We start from the raw sequence: 20,343 nt of genomic DNA, 5'->3' as shown, positions 1-20,343 counted from the left end.
AAAGTTTCGAATGCAAAATTATCAATTGCCACGTATCAAAAACCATCAAAAAAATTTGTCTAGTCTTGATCAATTTTATTTGATAATATGTCTTACATGGAACAATCATTTTACTCACTCTTATTCCACCAGTCCTCAGTAAGTGCGCTAGACTCGAGACGCAGCAACCATCCAATCGTCTTGCCTCCTCCCAAGATAATTGGATGGTTATCGACGTGGTAATTGCCTAGGGACCTAGGTGTGGGATGGCAAATTGCCTTTTCCCACATCCCGTTCTTTCTCAAGTAAGCATCTATCTGCACTATGATCTTTCGTGACATCGTGCTCCATATGCAAAAGTTAGTATTTCACACATGCTAGTGTAGTAGCTAGCACTGCTTACATGCACATGGAAGTTCTTTCTCTCACACCCTCTACTTTCAAATCCCAACCATATGACACAATTTAAAAGCATTTGTTCATGCTACAAGCAATCTTAAATATCTTGAGTCAAATAAATACGTAAGGAACTAGAAATTGATTGATTAACAATACCCATGGTCCAAATCAATGTCAAATTCCATTAGAATAGCTCCAGGTAACTCTACTCTCTGTATGGTTAATGCCTTGTATAGTAAATGTTCACTCATTTACACCTTCAGCTTGTGCATGGGTAACTCTACTCTCTGTATGGTTAATGCCTTGTAGGATGCCTTGTATAGTAAATGTTCACTCATTTACACCTTCATCTTGTACACGGGCAACTCTCTATATGGTTAATGCGTTGTAGGATGCTAGCAACAGATTTGACACTTGGTCCCTCACATCTCTTTATTAGTTTTTCTTCATTGCCAAAATCGAAGGTTTTCTTACTCTCAAGACCAATCCTATGAAGATTTGGTTGCAAATGTTGCACATCCACTTTTGATGATCTAACATTGTAACAAAATCCTATGTTTTTGCAACACTTCACCCTCTTCCATGAGCCTCATTTTGCGGTTGATGTTGGCCTACCCTATCTTTTCTATCTGCCATGATTATTGCACATGTAAAAGTGATAAACCATCTCAACTCATTAATATGTTTTCAACAATTCAAGACAACGTCACTAACATGTCATCAAAAAACAATGTAAGTTTGCTAGACCTCAAGAGAGAGCAACCATCCAATCATATTGCCCCCTCTCGACATAACTGGATGGTTATAGACGTGGTAATCTGCCTATAGAAATAGGCATTGGATGAGATCCAAAGCACATCCAAAAAACAACCTTTAAAAAGAGATCAAGCTCCACATACAACAAGATTCATGTAGCCTTATAGGCTTACCATATAGCGTGCATGGTAAGAACAAATATTGAATGGCTTTTGGTTTGGAAGTAGTAGTTCCTATAGCATTCTTGGCACCAAGTCTACAGGTTGCTATTGAGCATCATATTGGAGAGCCTAAATCCACCCAAAGATGGTTACATCAATTGGCGGAGCTAGATGAATTATGATGCCAAGTAGCTTGTCTCATAGCAAGTCATTCAATAGCAATAAAAAGCTTGACATGACAGGCACACTGTGCCCAAGCACCTGAAGAAAGGGATAATTTTTTTTCGAGTCTACAATGCCAAGCTTGGTGGTCCTTTGAAGAATAATTTAAAACTTAGCTTTGATGGACCATACCGATTAATAGATACATGATAATGGGACTCTATAACTGGTTGGTCTCTAGGGACACATAATTCCTAAACAAATCAATGGGAGTTGACTAAAGCCATAACAAACACATGCATGCCTAGTAACTGCTCCTTGGTCAAACATCCAAGCTATCCAATAGACACATCAGCATAGTGGGTTAATTAATTAACAAATTTTCATCAAGTTATGGAATCAACATGGGGCTCATAGAGTCTAAGAATGCCATTATATGACACTTAATGGCAGCATGGAAATCCAAACTACTCGTTGCAACATGCAAGCTAAAGCACAGCATGTCCATGAAATACTCTTCACATTTTGCATACTTCTCTTTTTGCTCTATTGTTGTCTCCTTTCAACTTCATCATCTTGCTGACTTCAATGCTCGCTTCCTTCTTTGTGCTCCCGATGCCATGGCTTACACCACCTCTTCTAAGTCCTCATAGCATGATCATCATAGTCAAATCCTTCCATTGTTGGTTCCATGTCAGTTCTAGCTAGTAGCCACTTTTGCTTCTACCCCTTTTTCTTCTTGTTTTGTTTGCCCATGCTTCCAAGCTCCACATCCCATTGACCCCACACAAGAGCCTTTATGGCTTCAATGCAACCACATTTCTTTCTTCACTATTTTGGCATGGATGGGATGCCCAAGGCATTATGGAGACCTATATCATTGACAACAACATGATGTCCTTTGATGGACACTGCATCCCTCTTCCTCAGGACCTCTATGCAAGATTTTTTCTCCTTTTGGCTAGTCTAACTATTGCACCAGCAGCTCTAAACATAGCGACTTGCAACTCTTATTTTGAACCAAGTACTTAATCAACATCTTAGGGTTAGACACTAAGTAAGTCTATTGATCCACAAGTCTAGCATTTTTTCCAAAATTTTTGGAGTTTATTGGTTTAAAGAAGAGCACGAGGAACATCTCCTGCAATTTTGTGCAACTTGTTGATGTGGCATATTGCACCAATATGCCACTAGATTGGATCACTAGATTTACCAAGGTGTTGGACCAATATTAAATGAAGAATGTGGCCAAAGGACAAGGCCATAATGAATTTGGGACACCACTCTATATGATTTAGAATTAGCTCGCAGGTACCCTAGTCTGTGACCCCATAGCCAGTGTTATAGTTTAGACCCTCATATCCCCAGCTCTATCCCTAGTCCCACAATCATCACAAAATTGCCAAGGATTTTGCTTTACCCTTAGTCTCTTCATGTGCCTTGATGACAGCCTTTGCAATTTTTATAGCCCCTGAATTCGAGCCAATTGTTGCCTTTGAGCTAGTTTCTTATATTTATACTATCGCACCTATTTTGCTCTCTATTGAAGCCTCTCTCCCTATTCCCAGCTTCAATATTCATACAATTATCTATTCCAAACTTGGTGCGCACACACTACAGTGAATGAGTCCACACTTATCTGTGAGTCCCTCACATATCTCCACCCCCTCTTGTCACTAGTTCAATCTCTATTTTTGTTTCCCTAACTTCTAGATGGGAGACCCCACTATCCAACCTCTTTAAGTAGGGGAGTGCCCACAAATGGGCTGAAGGATCCTAGCCATCATGCAGCCACCCAAATAGATTTTCATCTTTGGGTTCTTCTGAGTGTTAAGGAGTAAATGAAGTATTTTTTCTTGATGAATCCTCCCTTTTGGTAGACTAGTACCCAGAAGTGCAGCATATGAGCATTAAGGCTGCCAAGGCCACCTACACATTATATCATGTTTTGTGTTACTAGGTGCCTTTGCAATTCATCAACATCGCGCAAAGGGAATATGTGACTAGCAAGCAAGTACAATAGGCCAATAAAACATGCCTACAAATGGATTATGATGCGCTATGAGTGGAGGTTTAGGATCTCACAAAGAGCAATGAAAAGCTTAAGGCTGAACATACTGCCTTACATCTCTAGCAAGATGCGAGCAAGAAATAGCTTGTCAACACTCAGCAGTGGATCAATACCATTAAAAAGAGGAACCGGGGCCACATGTAGAGCATCAAAGATTTGGAGGCTACCCAAGCATTAGCAGATTTGATTGCTGAAGTAGCATGCTCATAGGCCGAAAATGTGGAACTTGAACAATACAAAGACCACCTACACTTGAGAAGATGTCCTGGGGACCACATGATGGGCACCTTACCAAACTATTAAGGAGGGACCTTTAGGATGATGAAGAGTAGACAAGTCAAGGGGGTCAACATTCAGAACTCCTATGGTAGCTACACTAAGGGAAATGGCTTGCACTTCTGGGTTGAAGATGGCTAGCGCTTGTTCTCACTCAAATTACTGGCACTACATGAGCCCATTGCAACGGGCGTGCTTCAAACACTTCCATGGCTTGTGCTCTTTTAATATTGGATGAGCTAGACACTACCATGCAATTGCCCATCTAGGTGGGACCCTCATCACCAATTAAAGTTCTTTCCAAAGGTACCCCTTCACCTTTTCATCCACTTTTTCCAGACCTGTATCCCCTCCATTAGAAGATTTTCCCATGGCCTTATACATGCCGATGGATATTTTGCACACCATGCAATGGCCCATCCAAGAGGGACCCTCATCACCAATTAAAGTTCTTTCCAAAGGTACCCCTTCACCTTTTCATCCAGTTTCCAAACCTGTATCCCCTCCATTAGAAGATTTTCCCATGGCCTTATACATGTTGATGGATATTTTGCACACCATCCCTAGTAAAGAGAATTTTCGACTCACATACCAGACTATGGAGGCAGCACCAACCTTTCCCCAAGGCCCAAGTTTTGTATCAGCCACCAGCCACTCGGGTCATCCCTTTGGAATGTTTACTAGGTAGAAGTTTCTTTCTACAATTGGATTGCACATGAGTGCCATCACGTAAAAGCTAAGGCAACTAGTCAATAGGCCAACTACAAGATTGAGTAATTTTGCAGAGCATAAGGAATTGCCCCATCCTATTGCCTCCAACCTACTTGATTATTTCAAGTCTCTCCTTTGGCTGATCCAAAAGTTACACTAGGTGGCCACAATAGAGAACATCAGTTTGTCGCAACATTTTTCTCAAGTGAACAAGTACATGCATCTTGGCATAATGGACCCAGATCCACCTAGACGTGGTCCATGTAGTGGAGAATTGGAAGGAGGAATGGTAGATCGAACTCAACAAAGTAGTTGTGAGTATCAATGCCTAGCATTTGTGGTTGCCAACTCTAGTACTAGGTCACCCTAATCCAATCCATGCATATCTCTTTGATTAGGGTGCCTTGGACCCTCCCTCACTTTAATCATCCACCTCAATGAGTGTGCTTGTTCTAGCACCCCCCAAGTGGAAGAGGTATCTCTAGGTCTTGTGGATCTTTCAATTTTGAAGATTGACATCAATATGTTTCTCCATGAAGATCTTGTCATCCCCCGAGACACAAACAAAGTTAAGTTGAGGCAAAGGGCTGACTCCTAGTGACACAAGAGCCAAACCAGGTGCCATGCAGTCAGATACCCTAGTTGGCTCAAGAAGTAGCCAAACAAGCGGTTGAGTTCTGAGCTCTGCCTGTGGCCCCAATTAGTGACCCTACTTGTGGTCCAGTGGTAGTTAGTGGTCGAGCAAGGTCCTCATATAGGAATTAATAGGTCATTTACTAGAACCACCTAAAACATGGGAACTAATCTATAAGAGTCTTATTGTAATGGTGAAATGGGCTTTTGGGCTCATAGTGTCTAGTATGAGAGGCAAGTTTGAGTGAGCCTAGAGACATGTTGCAAGTGTGCATGGTTTTTCCTCAAATTAAGCCATGAGTCTGTGCAACCCTTGGCTTTTTATGCTAGTCAAGAGCCTCTTGATTAATACAAGTATTGCATTCGGTTGTCATTTACTCATATACTTGTGTATTGGTGTCTCGAGGGGTGCACCAATAAGAAGCCCTATGTATCACGTGTGTTCAAAGGGTATTAACAAACCCCCTCAACTAAAATTTTCTCCCTAATAAAAACACCCCTCTTTACTTATGGGAAAAGTGATTTTTTTTCTAAAATTGAATTAAAAAACCCCTTTTGTTATTGTAATCTTGTTAAATTTTTTCAAAAAGTTGAATTAAGATACCCATTCTTTTCCCCAAGATTGGTGTTGCTTCTATTTCCACCCATCTTCATATCGTTTTCTCCCACACAACATAGATCTCATTAGCGCATCATGTGGTTCTGCAACTAAGAACCAATAGAAATGTTGAGCCACTTATCGAGGAGTGCATGAGAGACAATCTTCCACCCATGCATTGTGCATGCAAGCATTGCTCACCAAGCATTGGGCACTGGGTAACCTGAGAGGTTAGTGGAACCAAGCATCAACAATTGGCATGCCCTTCTATAAGGGCAATCAAAGTGCGAGTATCATTCACAATAGAGCCACCATTGTGCCTTCTCCCCATCATTAACTCCAATTTCCAAATCTATGACTTCAATGTCTATACTAGCTTTACTAAGAGTAACCTAGTATTCTGACTATTTAGTACCTTAGGAAACACAAACCCAACCTTTTTTTGTGTGATATCTCATTGAGCCACTTGTCACTATTATAGAATTTTGACTTCATAAAGATGTAATGGTTTGAATCCTATAGATTAAATATAGATTTGTTAATTCATACTATGATTAAGGTACATGCTCAAATTTGCCATCCTAGATGTTGCCATTTGATGCTTTTACATAATCCCTCTCAGTAAGTATCTTCATAAGTAGCTCCAGATTCATTTCTTTGTTTTGTTGTTTAAGAAGGATTAGTTAAGTCTTTTAATGAATTTTGTCTTCTCGCTAGAAGCCAAGTGGGTCCAATTATGTTGCATCTTTTAATAGCATGTAAAGATGCTTGGAAATTCAACCCCCATGAAATAGGTACTTAAAGACCTTTCTGAAGGATAGTGAGAATGCTACTTTAATAAAGATTTTTTATGTATATTTTTGAAGGTCAAGGCTAATTCATAGGTGTACAAGATGGTACTTGTTTGAAAGCCTTTAAAATATCCTTGTATTGGAAGATCAAAGAACACACATAACAATGTAAAGATATACCATTTTATGCGAAAGAGATCCAAAATTTCTAGCGAAGACCCTTAATGCATACAATAATGGCTACTAATGGGAATGGGAGTGTGTTGTTAGGGTTGACTTTAAAATAACTGGATATAGTTATCTTAGGGTACCATGGGAATGAAATTGTGTTGTTAGGGTTGACTTTAAAATAACTAAAACAGTTATATTAGGTTTGATAACATAAGACAATGGTAGATGGGAAAAGGCCCTTAGCTTTTATTAGCATTACTAGTCGGAAGTGTAATTACTATTTTTTAAATAACATTGCTTAGATGAAAGGTTATGTCAAGCTACACTACAGTGATCTACATACATAAAGTATGCCTTCCAATATACTAGGAGGCAATGCTGACAATCACTTGATCATTCTTATGAGCCCTACTAAGTGACTATGGCCCAAATTTTGGTTCAAAGAGACTTTCATATTTTTCATTTGTATTTGGTCAGTATTGTTTTAAATGACTTTAAAGAATTAAGCTGGCTTAGTCTTCTTCCCATCCATCTACACTTCCTTTCATGCCATAATGGTATTGCCACCTTTTTATATTTGTACTCATACATCCAAAAAACTTTAAACCTCTCTCTCTCTCTCTCTCTCTCTCTCTCTCTCTCTCTCTCTCTCTCTTTGCACTAAGATAGCTAGCTAAGACATTCTCCTTTCCCTTGCAGAACAATTTACCATTGGATAGCACATTGATAAGGATTCATCCAACCCTTTCCAAAGTGAGGAAGGAAATGTGCTTGTGACAGTTTGTGTCTCTTAATCATAACCTTTCCCACCCATATTATCTCTCACCTTTACCCATCATGTAGCCTCATGCCTTGGGTATCCATTTCGTATTTCGCCCATGAAAAATACAAGATCAAGTTGACACTATCAATATTATCCACTTTCTGTTGTACTTTAAGAAAGAGAGTGCTCAAGGAAAAAGAATGATCACAAGGGAAGGAGAGTGAGATAAGGAAAGAGGATGACAAAACACAAAACTAGAGTTTGAAGTTTAAGAAAGAGAGTGCTCAAGGGAGAAGGATGCTCACCAGGGAACAAGAGAGAGATTGAGATGGACGACCACAAAAGAGAGAGATAAAGATGAAGGAACTAACAAATGAAGCGATTGTATTAACTATCTATGGGATTTACTAAGTATTATGTAAGATAGCACATGCCACCAACATAAGGGGTTTTATATTTTTATGGAGTTACATAAAATATATATACATAAAGGGTTTTAGGATTAAAAAAGTAAGAAGTTTTGTATGTAAGAAATACTTAATCATCTCAAAATTCATAAAAGTGGTATTATAAGTTCTTAAAAATTGTAGGTAGCGGTTTTTTAATACCCCTTGATCACACATGCTATATGGGGTTTTTACATAGTGCTACCCCCCATCCTCGCTTGGGATTAACTAACACCTCATAACTTGGGATTAACTAACACCTCATAAAATGGAAGGCTAAGATGATCTACACAATACAAGGAGGTGATCAACTATTGTCAATCCTAGTGATGTAGATTTAGCCCACTCCTATCATCGTGATGTAAAATCTCAACACTCTTATTGAATATAAAATGGCTAGAGTAAAATTGCACTATCATCAATTCATATATACTAAGGGAGAATCCTGTATCACTCACAAAATTTTTACAATTGAAGGCATGGTGTTAACTACCAACACACTATATAAAGGAAGTAGAATATTGATGAAGATAATTGTAAAGTTGCTTTATCACCTCACATCCTCATACAATGTCCACGTGATGTGCACATTGATATGGTTGGATTTCGCAAACATGAATGGGTCTCTACATACAATACCTCTACTAATCAAAGAGGATAGCAGTACCTCCTCCAAATGGAAATGAGAACATTCCTGTCAAACCTGGGTAGAAGTACATGAAGGAAGGAGCATTTTACCTCTTGCCTTTCAAGAAGGTCAAGGGTAGTGTCTAGTCCTTTACAAAACAAATAACTATAGATAAATATTGCATGTTGCATCAAAAACCCCATAAACATGAAGGTACAAGCATTAAGTAGGGTTAAAAAATATATATCACAATCAGGGATTATATATTTAAGTATGCATGGTTTGCATTTGTGAACATCATTTTCACAAAACCATGCATGCAATGCTGATGAAAACTTTCCAATATTTTTTAAAAACTTGGTTATATATCATCAGTAAAATGATACTTGTCACTAGTAAATGGCAAAAATACCACTGGTAACGTATGATCAAAAACCACCAAAAAATTTAACATTACCACTAGAAATAGTAGTAGTATTGGTGGGAAAATTTGATGCCAATTTTCTTGGTGGTAATACTACTATTACTAATGGTACTAGTTCTTGTACTACCAATAGTTATTATGTTACCACTTGTAACATATCATGTAGTAGCAATATTGTTATTATTATTGGCGGGAGTTACCGCTACTATGTAAAGACCCCATCGGTTTCATTTTAATTGCTTTCAATCACCCATCCAAATCCTATCCATGATGCACCTCAACTTATCACATTGATGTAGATTTACACTTCTCTAGTCTCTTTGATGTAAAACTCTCAACATGGTGTGCTTGTTGGTTTTTCAAAATTTATCATCATTACCCTCACACCCTCCTCTATTGAAAAGTGGGTGAGCTATGCTTCCTATGGGTCCCTAGAATCTATCCAAATCGGTTGCAAACTCAGACATACACACTCTCAATCTCTCTCACACAGTCAAGCAAGCTTCAAAAATACATGAAGCTTCAAAACTCTATAAGTCAAGATCTAGATGCCAGATCTAGGAGATTTTTGAAGCAATTGGAAGATGTAAAGACTCTCCACAAGCACTTTCACAAACACTTTGCCTCATACAAAGGCATGAAGAATCTCTAAAATTATGATCAAATATGAAAACAGAGAGGAGAACTATGAAGATGAGGAGAGAGGTCATAGATAGAGAGCACACAACAAATGATTAACTATACATACATTAGTTGTAGATAATGAATATATACAAAACACCTTATGAAGAGAAGTCTTGAATTTTTCCCAATAAAGTCAGCCTCATCCTTCTCTTCCATTCTTATCGCTAGTATCACCTTTAGAATCTTCCTCGCGTTCCTCCTCAATTGTTTGGAGTGTAACGGTAGTTACATTAATGGGAGAAACCTCTTCACAAGGGGTGGATTGGGAACAACATCATATGTCCATATTGAAACTTGCTCCTCATATCCCACAGCTCCTAAGGTAGCTAAGATTTTATCATTACAATAACTATATACTAAATTCTCAGCCCGATCTTTTAGGAGTCTACTTGTAGTGACTCCAATTCCTTTTGGCACCTAAGTTGGAGCATGTTTGTGCCAAAATCCTCATGGCAAGTGGATGTGGGAACTTCACAAGTAGCACCCTTCATCATCCACCTTCAACACCAATTGTATGCATCAGTCGCGTGAGGCATTTTCCTTGGGAAGGTTATAGTTGCTAAGAAGTAGACTGACTCTTGTATTCAGGGCCCATCCTTGTCCTTAAAATAGTGAAGTATTTCATGGCTCGGTTGATACACTAGACACTAGATTTGTCTTATTTGATGGGCATTTGAGAGAGAGAGAGAGAGAGAGAGAGAGTTAAGGATACTCATTGGGAGAATTCTAGAGAAGGAAAGGTAAGCATAGAGGTTCCTATTCTATTACAAAGTGTAGTAGTCATTGTGGTCGTCGTTGTAGTAGTAGTAGTAGTAGTAGTCATTGTGGCTATTATCGTAGTAGTAGTGGTAGCAGCAGCAGCAACAAAGGTAGCAGCAGCAGCAACAATAGTAGCAGCAGTAGGAGTAGGAGTAGGAGTAGGAGTAGGAGTAAAAATAAGAGTGGGAGTAGGAGTAGGAATAGGAGAAGGAGTAGGAGTAGGAATAGGAGTAGCAGTAGTAGTAGCAGTCATTGTGGCTGTCATTGTTGTTGTAGTAGTAGTCGTTGTTGTAGTAGTAGTGGTAGCAGTAGCAGTAGCAATAGTGGTAGCGGTAGAAGTAGCGGTAGCAATAGCAATAGTGGTAGTGGAAGAAGTAGCGGTAGCAGTGGCAGTAGTTGTTGTCACCGCCGTTGTAGTGGTAGTGGTAGTGGTGGTGGTCACCATCATTGTTGGTCAGCGATGGTGGCGAGGTTGATCATGGTTGTGGTTGTGGTTGTTGTCATGGTTGCCATTGTCCTTGCTAGTATCAATGTCAACATAGGTAGGTAGGATTTAAAAGGATGACGTAAGAGCACAATCAATGTGTTTTATCAACTTCTACATCTAAGTCACTTGACCATGCCTAAGGGCATAGAGTACCCTTCTACTCTGATGCTTCACTCCAACGTCCCCTTAACCCCATGAGACATCAATATGATTATTTAATTCTACTAAATGGTATTAAGAAACACCTTGATGTGTTGTTCTTTGAGGGCCCCATGACCTTATGATAGAGAAGCACAAGTATCTATCGGCCATCCATGATTTAAGAGGGGCATACTATATCTTTGCCATGTCATGGCTAGAAGATAACACATCATGTCACAATTTCACTAAAAATTCTCTTCTTAGTGGAGCAAGGGACTTTTTATATAATGGTTTTGCATAGGCTTACTCACTGTTACCATGAGAAAATGGAAGGAATATATCATTAAAAGTGGAGAAGAGAAATACTACAATAGGTATCTTGCTGTCATAGATGCCTCATCAGGAGCATGGATGAAACTTTTGTTGTTCACCCACTTGCCCATTACCATTTCTCGTGCACTCACATGCTATCATATCTTTGCCTACCCTTATATGCCCCTAAGAGTCCTTGGGGCTTGGCTTGAACTAAACATGGGACCCTTGAAAGTGGAGAGTGTACTCCTAGGGCCAATCCTTAAGGGCTCGATGCCTACATGTAGCTTGCATAGAGAATAAACATTCCTCAAGGGAAATGTGAAACCCAAGTGTCTACGTTCACAATGTATTCTCTTAAGGAAGCACACATTAAGCAAGTTCACCACACGCAGAAGATGTTAGGAGAGAACTTCAAAGGCCATTGCAACTTTCATGATGGTTTATCTTTGTGGAGGCCATTGCCCATTAAAATCGGCACCCATGTGCAAGGTGGGAGGAGTGGTGAATTGGGACTAGTTAATGGGATTGAGAGAGGTGGGCCCTATAGTTCATGATGGGGAGAGCACATCTAAGAACATCTTGCATAGGAAGGAGGGAGGGATGAAGGAAAAACAAAGGAAATCTAAAAGATTGTTCCAAGACCCTCCCCACCTAAGGCATCAAGTACTAAAGGTGGAGAGAGAGAGAGAGAGAGAGAGAGAGAGAGAGTTATATGTCACAACAGGTAGTGATTAGTGCACGAGGGAGCAAGAGATGAGGATTGAACCCACACACCCATGACATAGGATTGAACCAACACACCCACTTTGATGCGATACTATGATGCAAAAGGATTGAGTGGTCCTCGCCCTTTCCTTTTCCCACCCCCCCTTGTGCCTATGTGTGTGTGTGTGTGTGCATGCACACGCACGTGCACACACACACACACATCAACCCTTACCTACTTTTGCACAAAAGCAGTGTGATTATCCCAATAACAAATTCTAAGAACAAATGACCTACTTTTGCATAAAACCTCCCATAGAACAAATTATAAGAATACTCAAAAACAAAAGATGGGAGCATACGAGTCTTTGAACTTCCACACATTCGCACATGTGTGGAGTGTTGGAAGCATGGGGTGGGATGGGATGTGGGCTGATGGCATGCAAGCAAAGAAAGAGTGTGTGTGCATGCATGTCCACACATAGAGGAGAGAGAGAGAGAGAGAGAGAGAGAGAGAGAGAGAGTATGTTTTGAGGCACACATCTACATCGATCAATATGTCCCCCCCCTTCCACCACACACAATACATGTTGAGCCGACGCCTAATATGGGTATAGTCGCTCTGGTTTGAATCGAGCACCTACTGGTTATGGAGTGTTAGCATTGTGAGCTCAAGGCCTAAGAGCGAGAGGCATGTCCTGCATGCCTGGGTTTGATAGGGTCTTGGTATCTTCTTTGCTCTCTAATTAGCTAGAGGGCTTCCCTGTGTATGCTAGTGGGCCTAGGATAGCCCCACTACCACGCAAGTCTCCCAGCCCCATGGAGGGCTGAGCATGCTGGCCTAGCATTGGAGCTCCAGGCCAACGTCTTGAAATCTCAGGATTCTAGCCCAGCATTGCAATGCCCAAAGCATTCTCATTGGCCCAAACAACCGATAATCGTTGTGAGAGCCTCCAAATCCTGCTTTGAGCCTTCAACAAATGAGACTTTGGAGAAAGGCAAGCCTTCATGGGGCTGCAATTTTACAAGTGCTGGGTGGGCTGAGAGGGTTGCGAATAGTTCTAGCAGTGGGAGTAGCGCAGGGAAGGAGCGAGAAAGGCAAGCCTTCATGAAGCTGCAATTTTGCAAGTGCTGGGTGGGCTGAGAGGGTTGCGAATAGTTCTAGCAGTGGGAGCAGCGCAGGGAAGGAGCAGGGAGTACACTTGAGGTGTTTAGTAGGTGTGAGTGCCTTGTCGAGAAAGAAAAAACCGGAACCCACATACACCAGCACAGGCACATGCGGATGTGTGCACAAGTACACGCACACACCTTCGGGCATGCACACATGGAGGTAGGAGATGAATTGTAAAAGTGTGAATGAATCTGATGTTGGAGCATTTTCATAAAAATTGGATGGAAGGGGGGGTGCAAAATGTTGGGCAGAAGAAGGGAAGGGTTTTCCGGGGGTGTATATTCAACTGCACACTATCTCTAAGATAGAAATACAGTGAAAGTCGTGAGCCTCACCCTGAAGAAGAAGAAGAAGAAGAAGGAGGCGGCAGAGATCGCCATAGCCAAACAGTAGCAAGCTCTGAAGGTCTCTTTGCCCTCCATGGCTTCCCTCTACCCTCATTGAGCCTCCTCTTCCTCATCCCTCCCCTTCCCAGCCCCATGGCTACCCAGAACTTCTTCGCCTTGCTCGGCGACGATGAAAACGACGACCCCTCAGACCTCCTCGCTCGCGCCGGAGCAGCTGCTGCTGCTGCTGCTCTCGCCGCCGCCTCTGCCTCCTCTAAACCCTCGCCGCCTCCCCCCCCTTCCAAGTCCCCTTCTTCCGCCTTGATCTCTAAGAAGCAGCCCCAACAGCAGCTCCTTTCCCAGCCGCCGCCGCCCCTCGCCAAGCTCCCCTCCAAGCCCCGCCCGCCTTCCCAAGCTGGTACGTCTCGCTCTTCTTTGCCCTCAAGGTGGTTTCTTGGCTCCCGATCTGGCAAAAGAATCGTGGGCCTTTGCTCTGGGTGCCTCTCTCTTTTACGGTTTGCACCCCTTGCTTTTGTTTCTTTGTATTTCTTCTGTTGGTGGGCGGTCCTATTTTGTGTTGCTGTGAAGTTTGATGTGTCTACTAGCTTAGTTTTGCGAAGAATCTGATCTATGTTTCTCCTCCTTAGTGAGAGAGGCACAAGCTGATGGAGCTAGGGGTCGAGGTAGTCGGGGTGCTCGTGGGGGAGCCAGAGGCAACTACGGGAACCGTGGCAGAGGATTTGAAGGGGGCTTCAATCGGCCTAGCCGAGATGGTGGGTTTCAGGGAGATGGGGTTGATCACAACGAGCGAAGCTTCAGTAACTACCGCAATGGCAGTGATTTCCAAGGTGGCAGGGGAGGCTACCTAGGCGGTGGACCCGCCTTGAATGGAGACGCGGCACCTCCAGGAGAGGATGCAGAAGGTAGACGCCAATTTGATGGTAGTCGAGGTCGTGGCCGTGGGCGGGGACGTGGACGTGGATTTGGTTATATGGAAGATGGGGAAGAGCGTCCTGGACGCCGTGAATATGAGCGCAAAAGTGGCACCGGGCGCGGGTATAACCTCTCATAGGTTGCTCGATATCAATATCGACAGATACCATACCGTTGTCTGTTGCTATTTGGGTTTTTGAAGGTAATGTATTCCAGTTTGATTAATGGTGCTGATCATATTCGTGTAGGAACGAAGTTAAACGGGACGGTGCTGGGCGAGGAAATTGGGGTACTGACACGGACCATGGTGCTGTGCAGTAAGTATACTTCTCGATGCTCTGTTCCACTGGATGGAAGGGCTTGCATTATTTGTCTCCTGTTATTTTCTATTAAATGCCCTAAGGTTAATTCTAGGTGAGCGATTGGTATTGGGCAGGGAAACTGTGGAAGCCATTGCGGTCGAGGAGGAGAAGTCTACCGTGCCTGAAGTTACTGAAAAGAAACCTGAAGAGGAGGCACAACCGGAGTCAGTAGACACAGACAAGAAGAAAGACGAAGAGGAAGAAGATAAGGTAATTTGATTCTCTGACATAGCTGGATGGCAAGATTTGGTCAATCCCATATATGTTGGTTGGCTTTCTTGCTTAGTGAGTTATATTATTTTGCTGTTCAATGTCCATACAGGAGATGACCCTTGATGAGTACGAAAAGGTGATGTTTGAGAAAAGGAAAGCTTTGGAGGCTTTGAAAACTGAGGAAAGAAAGGTCACTCTGGACAAAGATTTCGAGTCAATGCAGATAGTGGACAGAAAGAGTGACGAGGATGTTTTTCTGAAAATGGTATGTTGGTCGAGCATCGTTCCCCTTTGAGGTTATTATTATAGATGGTTTCACCTTATCCCTGCATATTTTGTTATGTTTACTGTTGGGATTTTTACAGTTCTTTGTTTCTTGGGGCGTGGATTTCAGGGTTCTGATAAGGGCAAGAGAAAGGAGGCCCTGGACAAAGAGGAAAGAGCTAGAAAGGTATCATTGCAGATTTGTCCTGAAGCTTGATTTAGAAAATGTGTAATTGATTGTGTCTTGTTGTGAATGACTGTTGACAAATGCTCTTTCTGTTTTTGAAGTCTGTGAGCATCAATGAGTTTCTAAAGCCTGCCGAAGGAGAGGAGCAGTATTACAGTCCTGCTGGCAGACGTGGTCGTGGCCGTGGTCGCAGTGATCGTGGTGGAGCTAGGGGAGGCTTTGGAGGGGGATATAGTAATTATCGTCAAGAGCTGGTGGCACCCAGTATCGAGGATCCTGGTCACTTTCCCATTTTGGGAGGGAAATAGGAGCCTTACAGAACTTGCGTGGTTACACTTCAGAGGCATGGTTCAAAAGTGACAGCATTCTGGGTACTATTTAGACTGCAAGGGATGCTGTCATACTCGTTTTTGTAGGGAAGCCACTGCTTGGTTGAAACAAACGTTAGCTTGTATCATTCTCAGTTTACTTTTAAAGATTCCTTTGTTCGGGCATGCAGTAAGATCGGTGTAGCAATTCTTTGTCTGAAGAAGAGGTTAGAGTCTTGCTGCTAGTCTGGTTGTCTATGACAAGTTTGATGAGGGCACGAGAGACCTTTGTCTACCTTTGTCTACATGAAATTCATTTCTTTAGTTATTTTGGTGCAGCCTTTGTCTACCTCTGAATTCAACGTACTTCTCTATTTGTGGGACTCATTTGTTAGCATTGCCTTCAGGCAGCGCTCTAGGTACACTTTTGTTAAAAAAGTGTCCCACACACTTTGTTGCCATGTGGGCCCCTTCTATTTTGGTTCTTTCTCTCTCCCACACACACTCACTCACACCCACTAAGATCTCTCTCTCTCTCTCTCTCTCTCTCTCTCTCACACACACACACACACACACACACACACACACACACACACACACACACACACACGGAGTTTGCAAATCATTCGAACTTTCCTATACACGGCTTCCATCACAAGTGTTGCAAATTAATCATTTATTCATCTTGACAATTGTTTTCCTTTGACAGAACCAACTTGAAGGCAGTGCACACGAGTACTTGTACTCACTTGTTCTATATGTTTATGAAGATGTCAACACTCGGAAATAACTTGTATGTGGGCCCTTCAGGTGTATAAACATATTGCACGTCTCTGCAATAAATTTAATTATTTTATTGGTTTAGGTTAAACCAAAAATAACACGACTAGAACTTAAGGGAGTTCCTGTATTATTTTCTGCTGGGCATAAGATGAGAGATTAGATCAGAAGTGTAAAGGGAATGGGCACCTGCGTGTCTTTTCTACTGCAATGGATTGCTTCCCATGCTGATTTTTGCCAGGGACCTTGAAAGATGGGAGTTGTATGGAGTTGCTGGCAGTTTTCTCAGATTCCAAAGCTCAGAGAATGTCATACCTCTTCAACTGGCCTTCTTGTGCTCACCCTTGGACAGGATCCACCATATTACAGCAGCAAGGTTGCTTTTGGCTGCTGAATGTTTGACTGGAAGCACCTGAATGAACCAGTTATGGTTTCAGACAAGCAAAAGCATTTTTCATGGACTAGACTTGTCTTGGGCTTCTTTGTGGCAAGTGATCGAGGTATTTTTTGGGAGATGACTGAAGACAAGCAAAAGCATTTTTCATGGACTAGACTTGTCCTGGGCTTCTTTGTGGCAAGTGATTGAGGTATTTTTTGGGAGAAGACAGATGACCCGCATTGATCTGTTCTTATCTATTTGATTGCGGTTGTTTTTGGTCGTAAATTTTGCAGGGCTCCTACTGTTGGAGAAAGAGAGTAGAAGAGTCAGAGTGCTGAACGTAAGTTGCAATAGATGAAGTGAGGAATACAAAAGCAGGGAAAGGTTTTGTCTAAGTGACAATCTTATTCTTCATTAACCGTAGTTAGTGAACTAATTGGCATCAAGGGAAAAAACCTCTAAAGAGGGAAAAGTGTCCCTTACCTACTTATTACATTTCATTGGTCATTGTTAGAATATAATGATAATTTTAACACCCCTTGCAGTGCCAATGTACAAGGAAATGATCAATTACTAAAAGGATGTAAGTTCAAGGCATTGCTAAATGCCTTAAACTTCACGTGAAAGTGCTTTGGTGAAGATGTTTGCAACATTCAAACTAACTGGGGTTAGGGGAAAAAACCTCCAAAGAGAGAAAAGTGTCCTTAATCTACTTATTACATTGCATTGATCATTGCTAGAATATAATAATAATTCTAACATCCCCTTGTAGTGCCAATGTCATTTGATGTTTGAAACATTGTCATGGATTGACACAGAGATCATATTGATCTCTCTTGCATGCAACTTCTCTTTGACATAGTAATAGTGAATCTCAATGTGCTTCGTGCGAGCATGAAACACAGGATTCTTTGCCATTGTTAAGCACTTTGACTATTAGTGAGAATCGGAGGATCCTCTAATGAAAGACGAAGATTAGCAAACAAACAATGTAGCCACACACATTTAACTATCATCGTGAAAGTTGCCTTGTACTCAGCTTCACATGAGGAGGTAGCCACTGTAGATTGCTTCTTGTTCAACCAAGAAAAGCAAGCATGTCCTAGAAAGAAACAACTCCCACTGGTGGATTGCCTAGTATCATAGTCTTTAGCCCAATCTGAGTCACTGTAAGCATGCATTTGCAAGTCACTCCCCTTGGGAAACATCAAGCCAAAAGACTATGTACCTTGCAAGTAACAGAAGAAGCGTTTTACAACTTGCCAATGCATAATCTTTGGACTGTGCATATACTTGCTCACCTGAGAAACTGAAAATTGAATATCAGGTCATGTATTGCAGAGATAAATAAGGCATCCAACAGCTTGGCTATAGTGTGTGACATCAATTGATTCACTTGCATTATGCATTGTAAGCTTCTATCCCGGCTCCATGGGAGTGGACATAGGCTTGTAATCATGCATGTTGAATCTGTCCAAGAGCTTTTGAACATACTTGGGCTGAGACATAACAATGCTACGTTTCTCTTGAATAAATTGGATCCCCAAATAGAAAAGTAATAAGCCCAAGTCTGACATATCAAATGTAGCTTTCAATTGGACTTTGAAATTTGCAATTACTTCCTCATTTGATCCGGTGGGGAGCATGTCATCTACATAAAGAATGATACCGAAATATCCCCCCCATCCTTCTTGATGTAGAGGGTGCTCTCAATAGGACTATTGTGCAGCCCCTTGCTGGTTAGAAAGGCATCAATTTTTGCATACCATGCACGTGGGGCTTGTTTCAATCCATACAAAGCCTTATTCAGCTTGCATACCTGATGTGCATTTCTTGAAATTTCAAAGCTCGGAGGTTGTTTGACATAAACCTCTTCCAATAAGTCTCCATTAAGGAAAGGTGTTTTAATGTCCAACCGATGAACATTCCATTCAAAATTTACAGCCATTGCTATAACTGACCTGATTGTGGTCATCCTGGATGTAGGAGCAAAAGTATCCTCATAATCTATGCTCTTTTTCTGAGCATATCCTTTTGCAACCAGCCTAGCCTTGTACTGATCAATGGACCTATCTAGCTTTCTTTCGACTTTGAAAACCCAACGTATACCTATGGCATTCTTGCTTGGTGGAAATCCACGACATCCCAAGTCTGATTTTTATGAATGGATTGCAATTCATCATGCATGGCATTCATCCAATGCACATTATCCTTTGCTTCTTCAAATGTCTCAGGCTCCTCATCAAGAAGAGTACCTGCATAAGCTGATTCAACTGAAAGAGCCCCCCCCTGTGTGCCTTATTGCACTACGAGTCGTACCAGGCAATGGAGCCTCAAGCTTACTCTCCTTGAGAGTCTGCTGCATGTATCTCTTGAATTTCTTGCCTGACAACTTCATCCACACCATGAGGTGGTACTAAATCAGATGGGGGCTAAATCTATACATGTGGATCTGGTGGAGGTGGCTATTAATTCTGAGTTTCAGCGGGGGAACCAAATGCTATAGGAAGCATCCCCTTAAACACATCATCTGAAGAGGCTGGAATATGAAATTTAGCATGTGTATGTGCGGAGTTTTCAGAGAATATAACATCTCTACTAACAAAAATCTTACGTGTAGCAGGATTGTAGAGACGATAGCCTTTGCTTTGTGAACTATATCCCACAAAAATGCATTTGAGTGCCTTATCTGACAACTTGTGTCTAAACTCCACAGGCACGTGGGCATATGCAACACAACTAAAAACTCTAAAATGGTCCACTGAAGGCTTTCTCCCATGCCATGCCTCATAGGGAGTGATTGTCTTCAAAGCCTTTGTAGGAGCCCGATTCAAAATATAGTTGGCACACATGAGGCCTTCTAGCCAAAACCTATGAGGCAACTTCTTACTTGTAAACATGCATCTATCCATCTCCATGGCAGTGCGATTCTTTCGCTCAGCTTTGCCATTTTGTTGGGGTGTAAGCCTCACTGTAAGCTGATGCATGATGCCTTTCTCTTTCAAAAATGTCTCAAATTCATGAGACATATACTCCTCCCCTCGATCTGTTCGAAGTGTCTGCACCTTGAGTCCTGTCTCATTCTCAACCATAGCCACAAAGTGTTTGAAATGCATAAACACTTCTAATTTTGCCTTGAGACCATAGACCCAAGTGTAGTTGGTAAAGTCATCTATGAATGTAACAAAATAGAGATAACCCCCAAAAGCAGGTGTCGGGACCGCATACATCATTGTGAATAAGCTGTAATTTTCGTGTAGCTTTCATTTCACCATCCTTTTTGAAGGGAAGTCTATGCATTTTGCCAAGAATGCAGCCTTCACATGCATGAGGAGGGGGCAACTCCAAAGGAGGCAATGA

The 20,343-nt window shown here is 41.6% G+C and overlaps 2 protein-coding genes across 2 annotated transcripts; both read left to right on the top strand.

The window, feature by feature from the left end:
- The first annotated feature begins 13,479 nt into the window (after positions 1–13,479).
- LOC147898565 (uncharacterized) lies at positions 13,480–16,162 on the top strand. The gene is made up of 7 exons (XM_087378780.1): positions 13,480–13,975; positions 14,205–14,613; positions 14,739–14,807; positions 14,927–15,062; positions 15,175–15,330; positions 15,460–15,516; positions 15,618–16,162. The coding sequence occupies exons 1-7, from the start codon at positions 13,711–13,713 to the stop codon at positions 15,822–15,824; spliced, it is 1,299 nt and encodes a 432-aa protein (XP_087234906.1). The 5' UTR covers positions 13,480–13,710; the 3' UTR covers positions 15,825–16,162.
- Positions 16,131–17,363, top strand: LOC147898564 (uncharacterized). Its single transcript, XM_087378781.1, has 3 exons — positions 16,131–16,243; positions 16,534–16,634; positions 16,846–17,363. The coding sequence occupies exons 1-3, from the start codon at positions 16,131–16,133 to the stop codon at positions 17,004–17,006; spliced, it is 375 nt and encodes a 124-aa protein (XP_087234907.1). The 3' UTR covers positions 17,007–17,363.
- The last annotated feature ends 2,980 nt before the right edge of the window (positions 17,364–20,343 follow it).

This window comes from Dipteris shenzhenensis, chromosome 9 (genome assembly GCF_047967505.1).
Source record: "Dipteris shenzhenensis isolate YYH24624 ecotype China chromosome 9, Dip_SZ_1.0, whole genome shotgun sequence".
NCBI lineage: Eukaryota > Viridiplantae > Streptophyta > Polypodiopsida > Gleicheniales > Dipteridaceae > Dipteris > Dipteris shenzhenensis.
This window is presented reverse-complemented; position numbering and strand designations above follow the sequence as displayed.

Coding starts and splice junctions, on each gene's coding strand:
- LOC147898565 (XM_087378780.1), top strand. CDS start 13,711: ATGGCTACCCAGAACTTCTTCGCCTTGCTCGGCGACGATGAAAACGAC. Junction 14,808..14,926: donor ACGGACCATGGTGCTGTGCA/GTAAGTATACTT, acceptor GGTATTGGGCAG/GGAAACTGTGGAAGCCATTG. Junction 15,331..15,459: donor AGGATGTTTTTCTGAAAATG/GTATGTTGGTCG, acceptor CGTGGATTTCAG/GGTTCTGATAAGGGCAAGAG.
- LOC147898564 (XM_087378781.1), top strand. CDS start 16,131: ATGAAATTCATTTCTTTAGTTATTTTGGTGCAGCCTTTGTCTACCTCT. Junction 16,244..16,533: donor GCCTTCAGGCAGCGCTCTAG/GTACACTTTTGT, acceptor TTCCTTTGACAG/AACCAACTTGAAGGCAGTGC. Junction 16,635..16,845: donor CTTGTATGTGGGCCCTTCAG/GTGTATAAACAT, acceptor GATTTTTGCCAG/GGACCTTGAAAGATGGGAGT.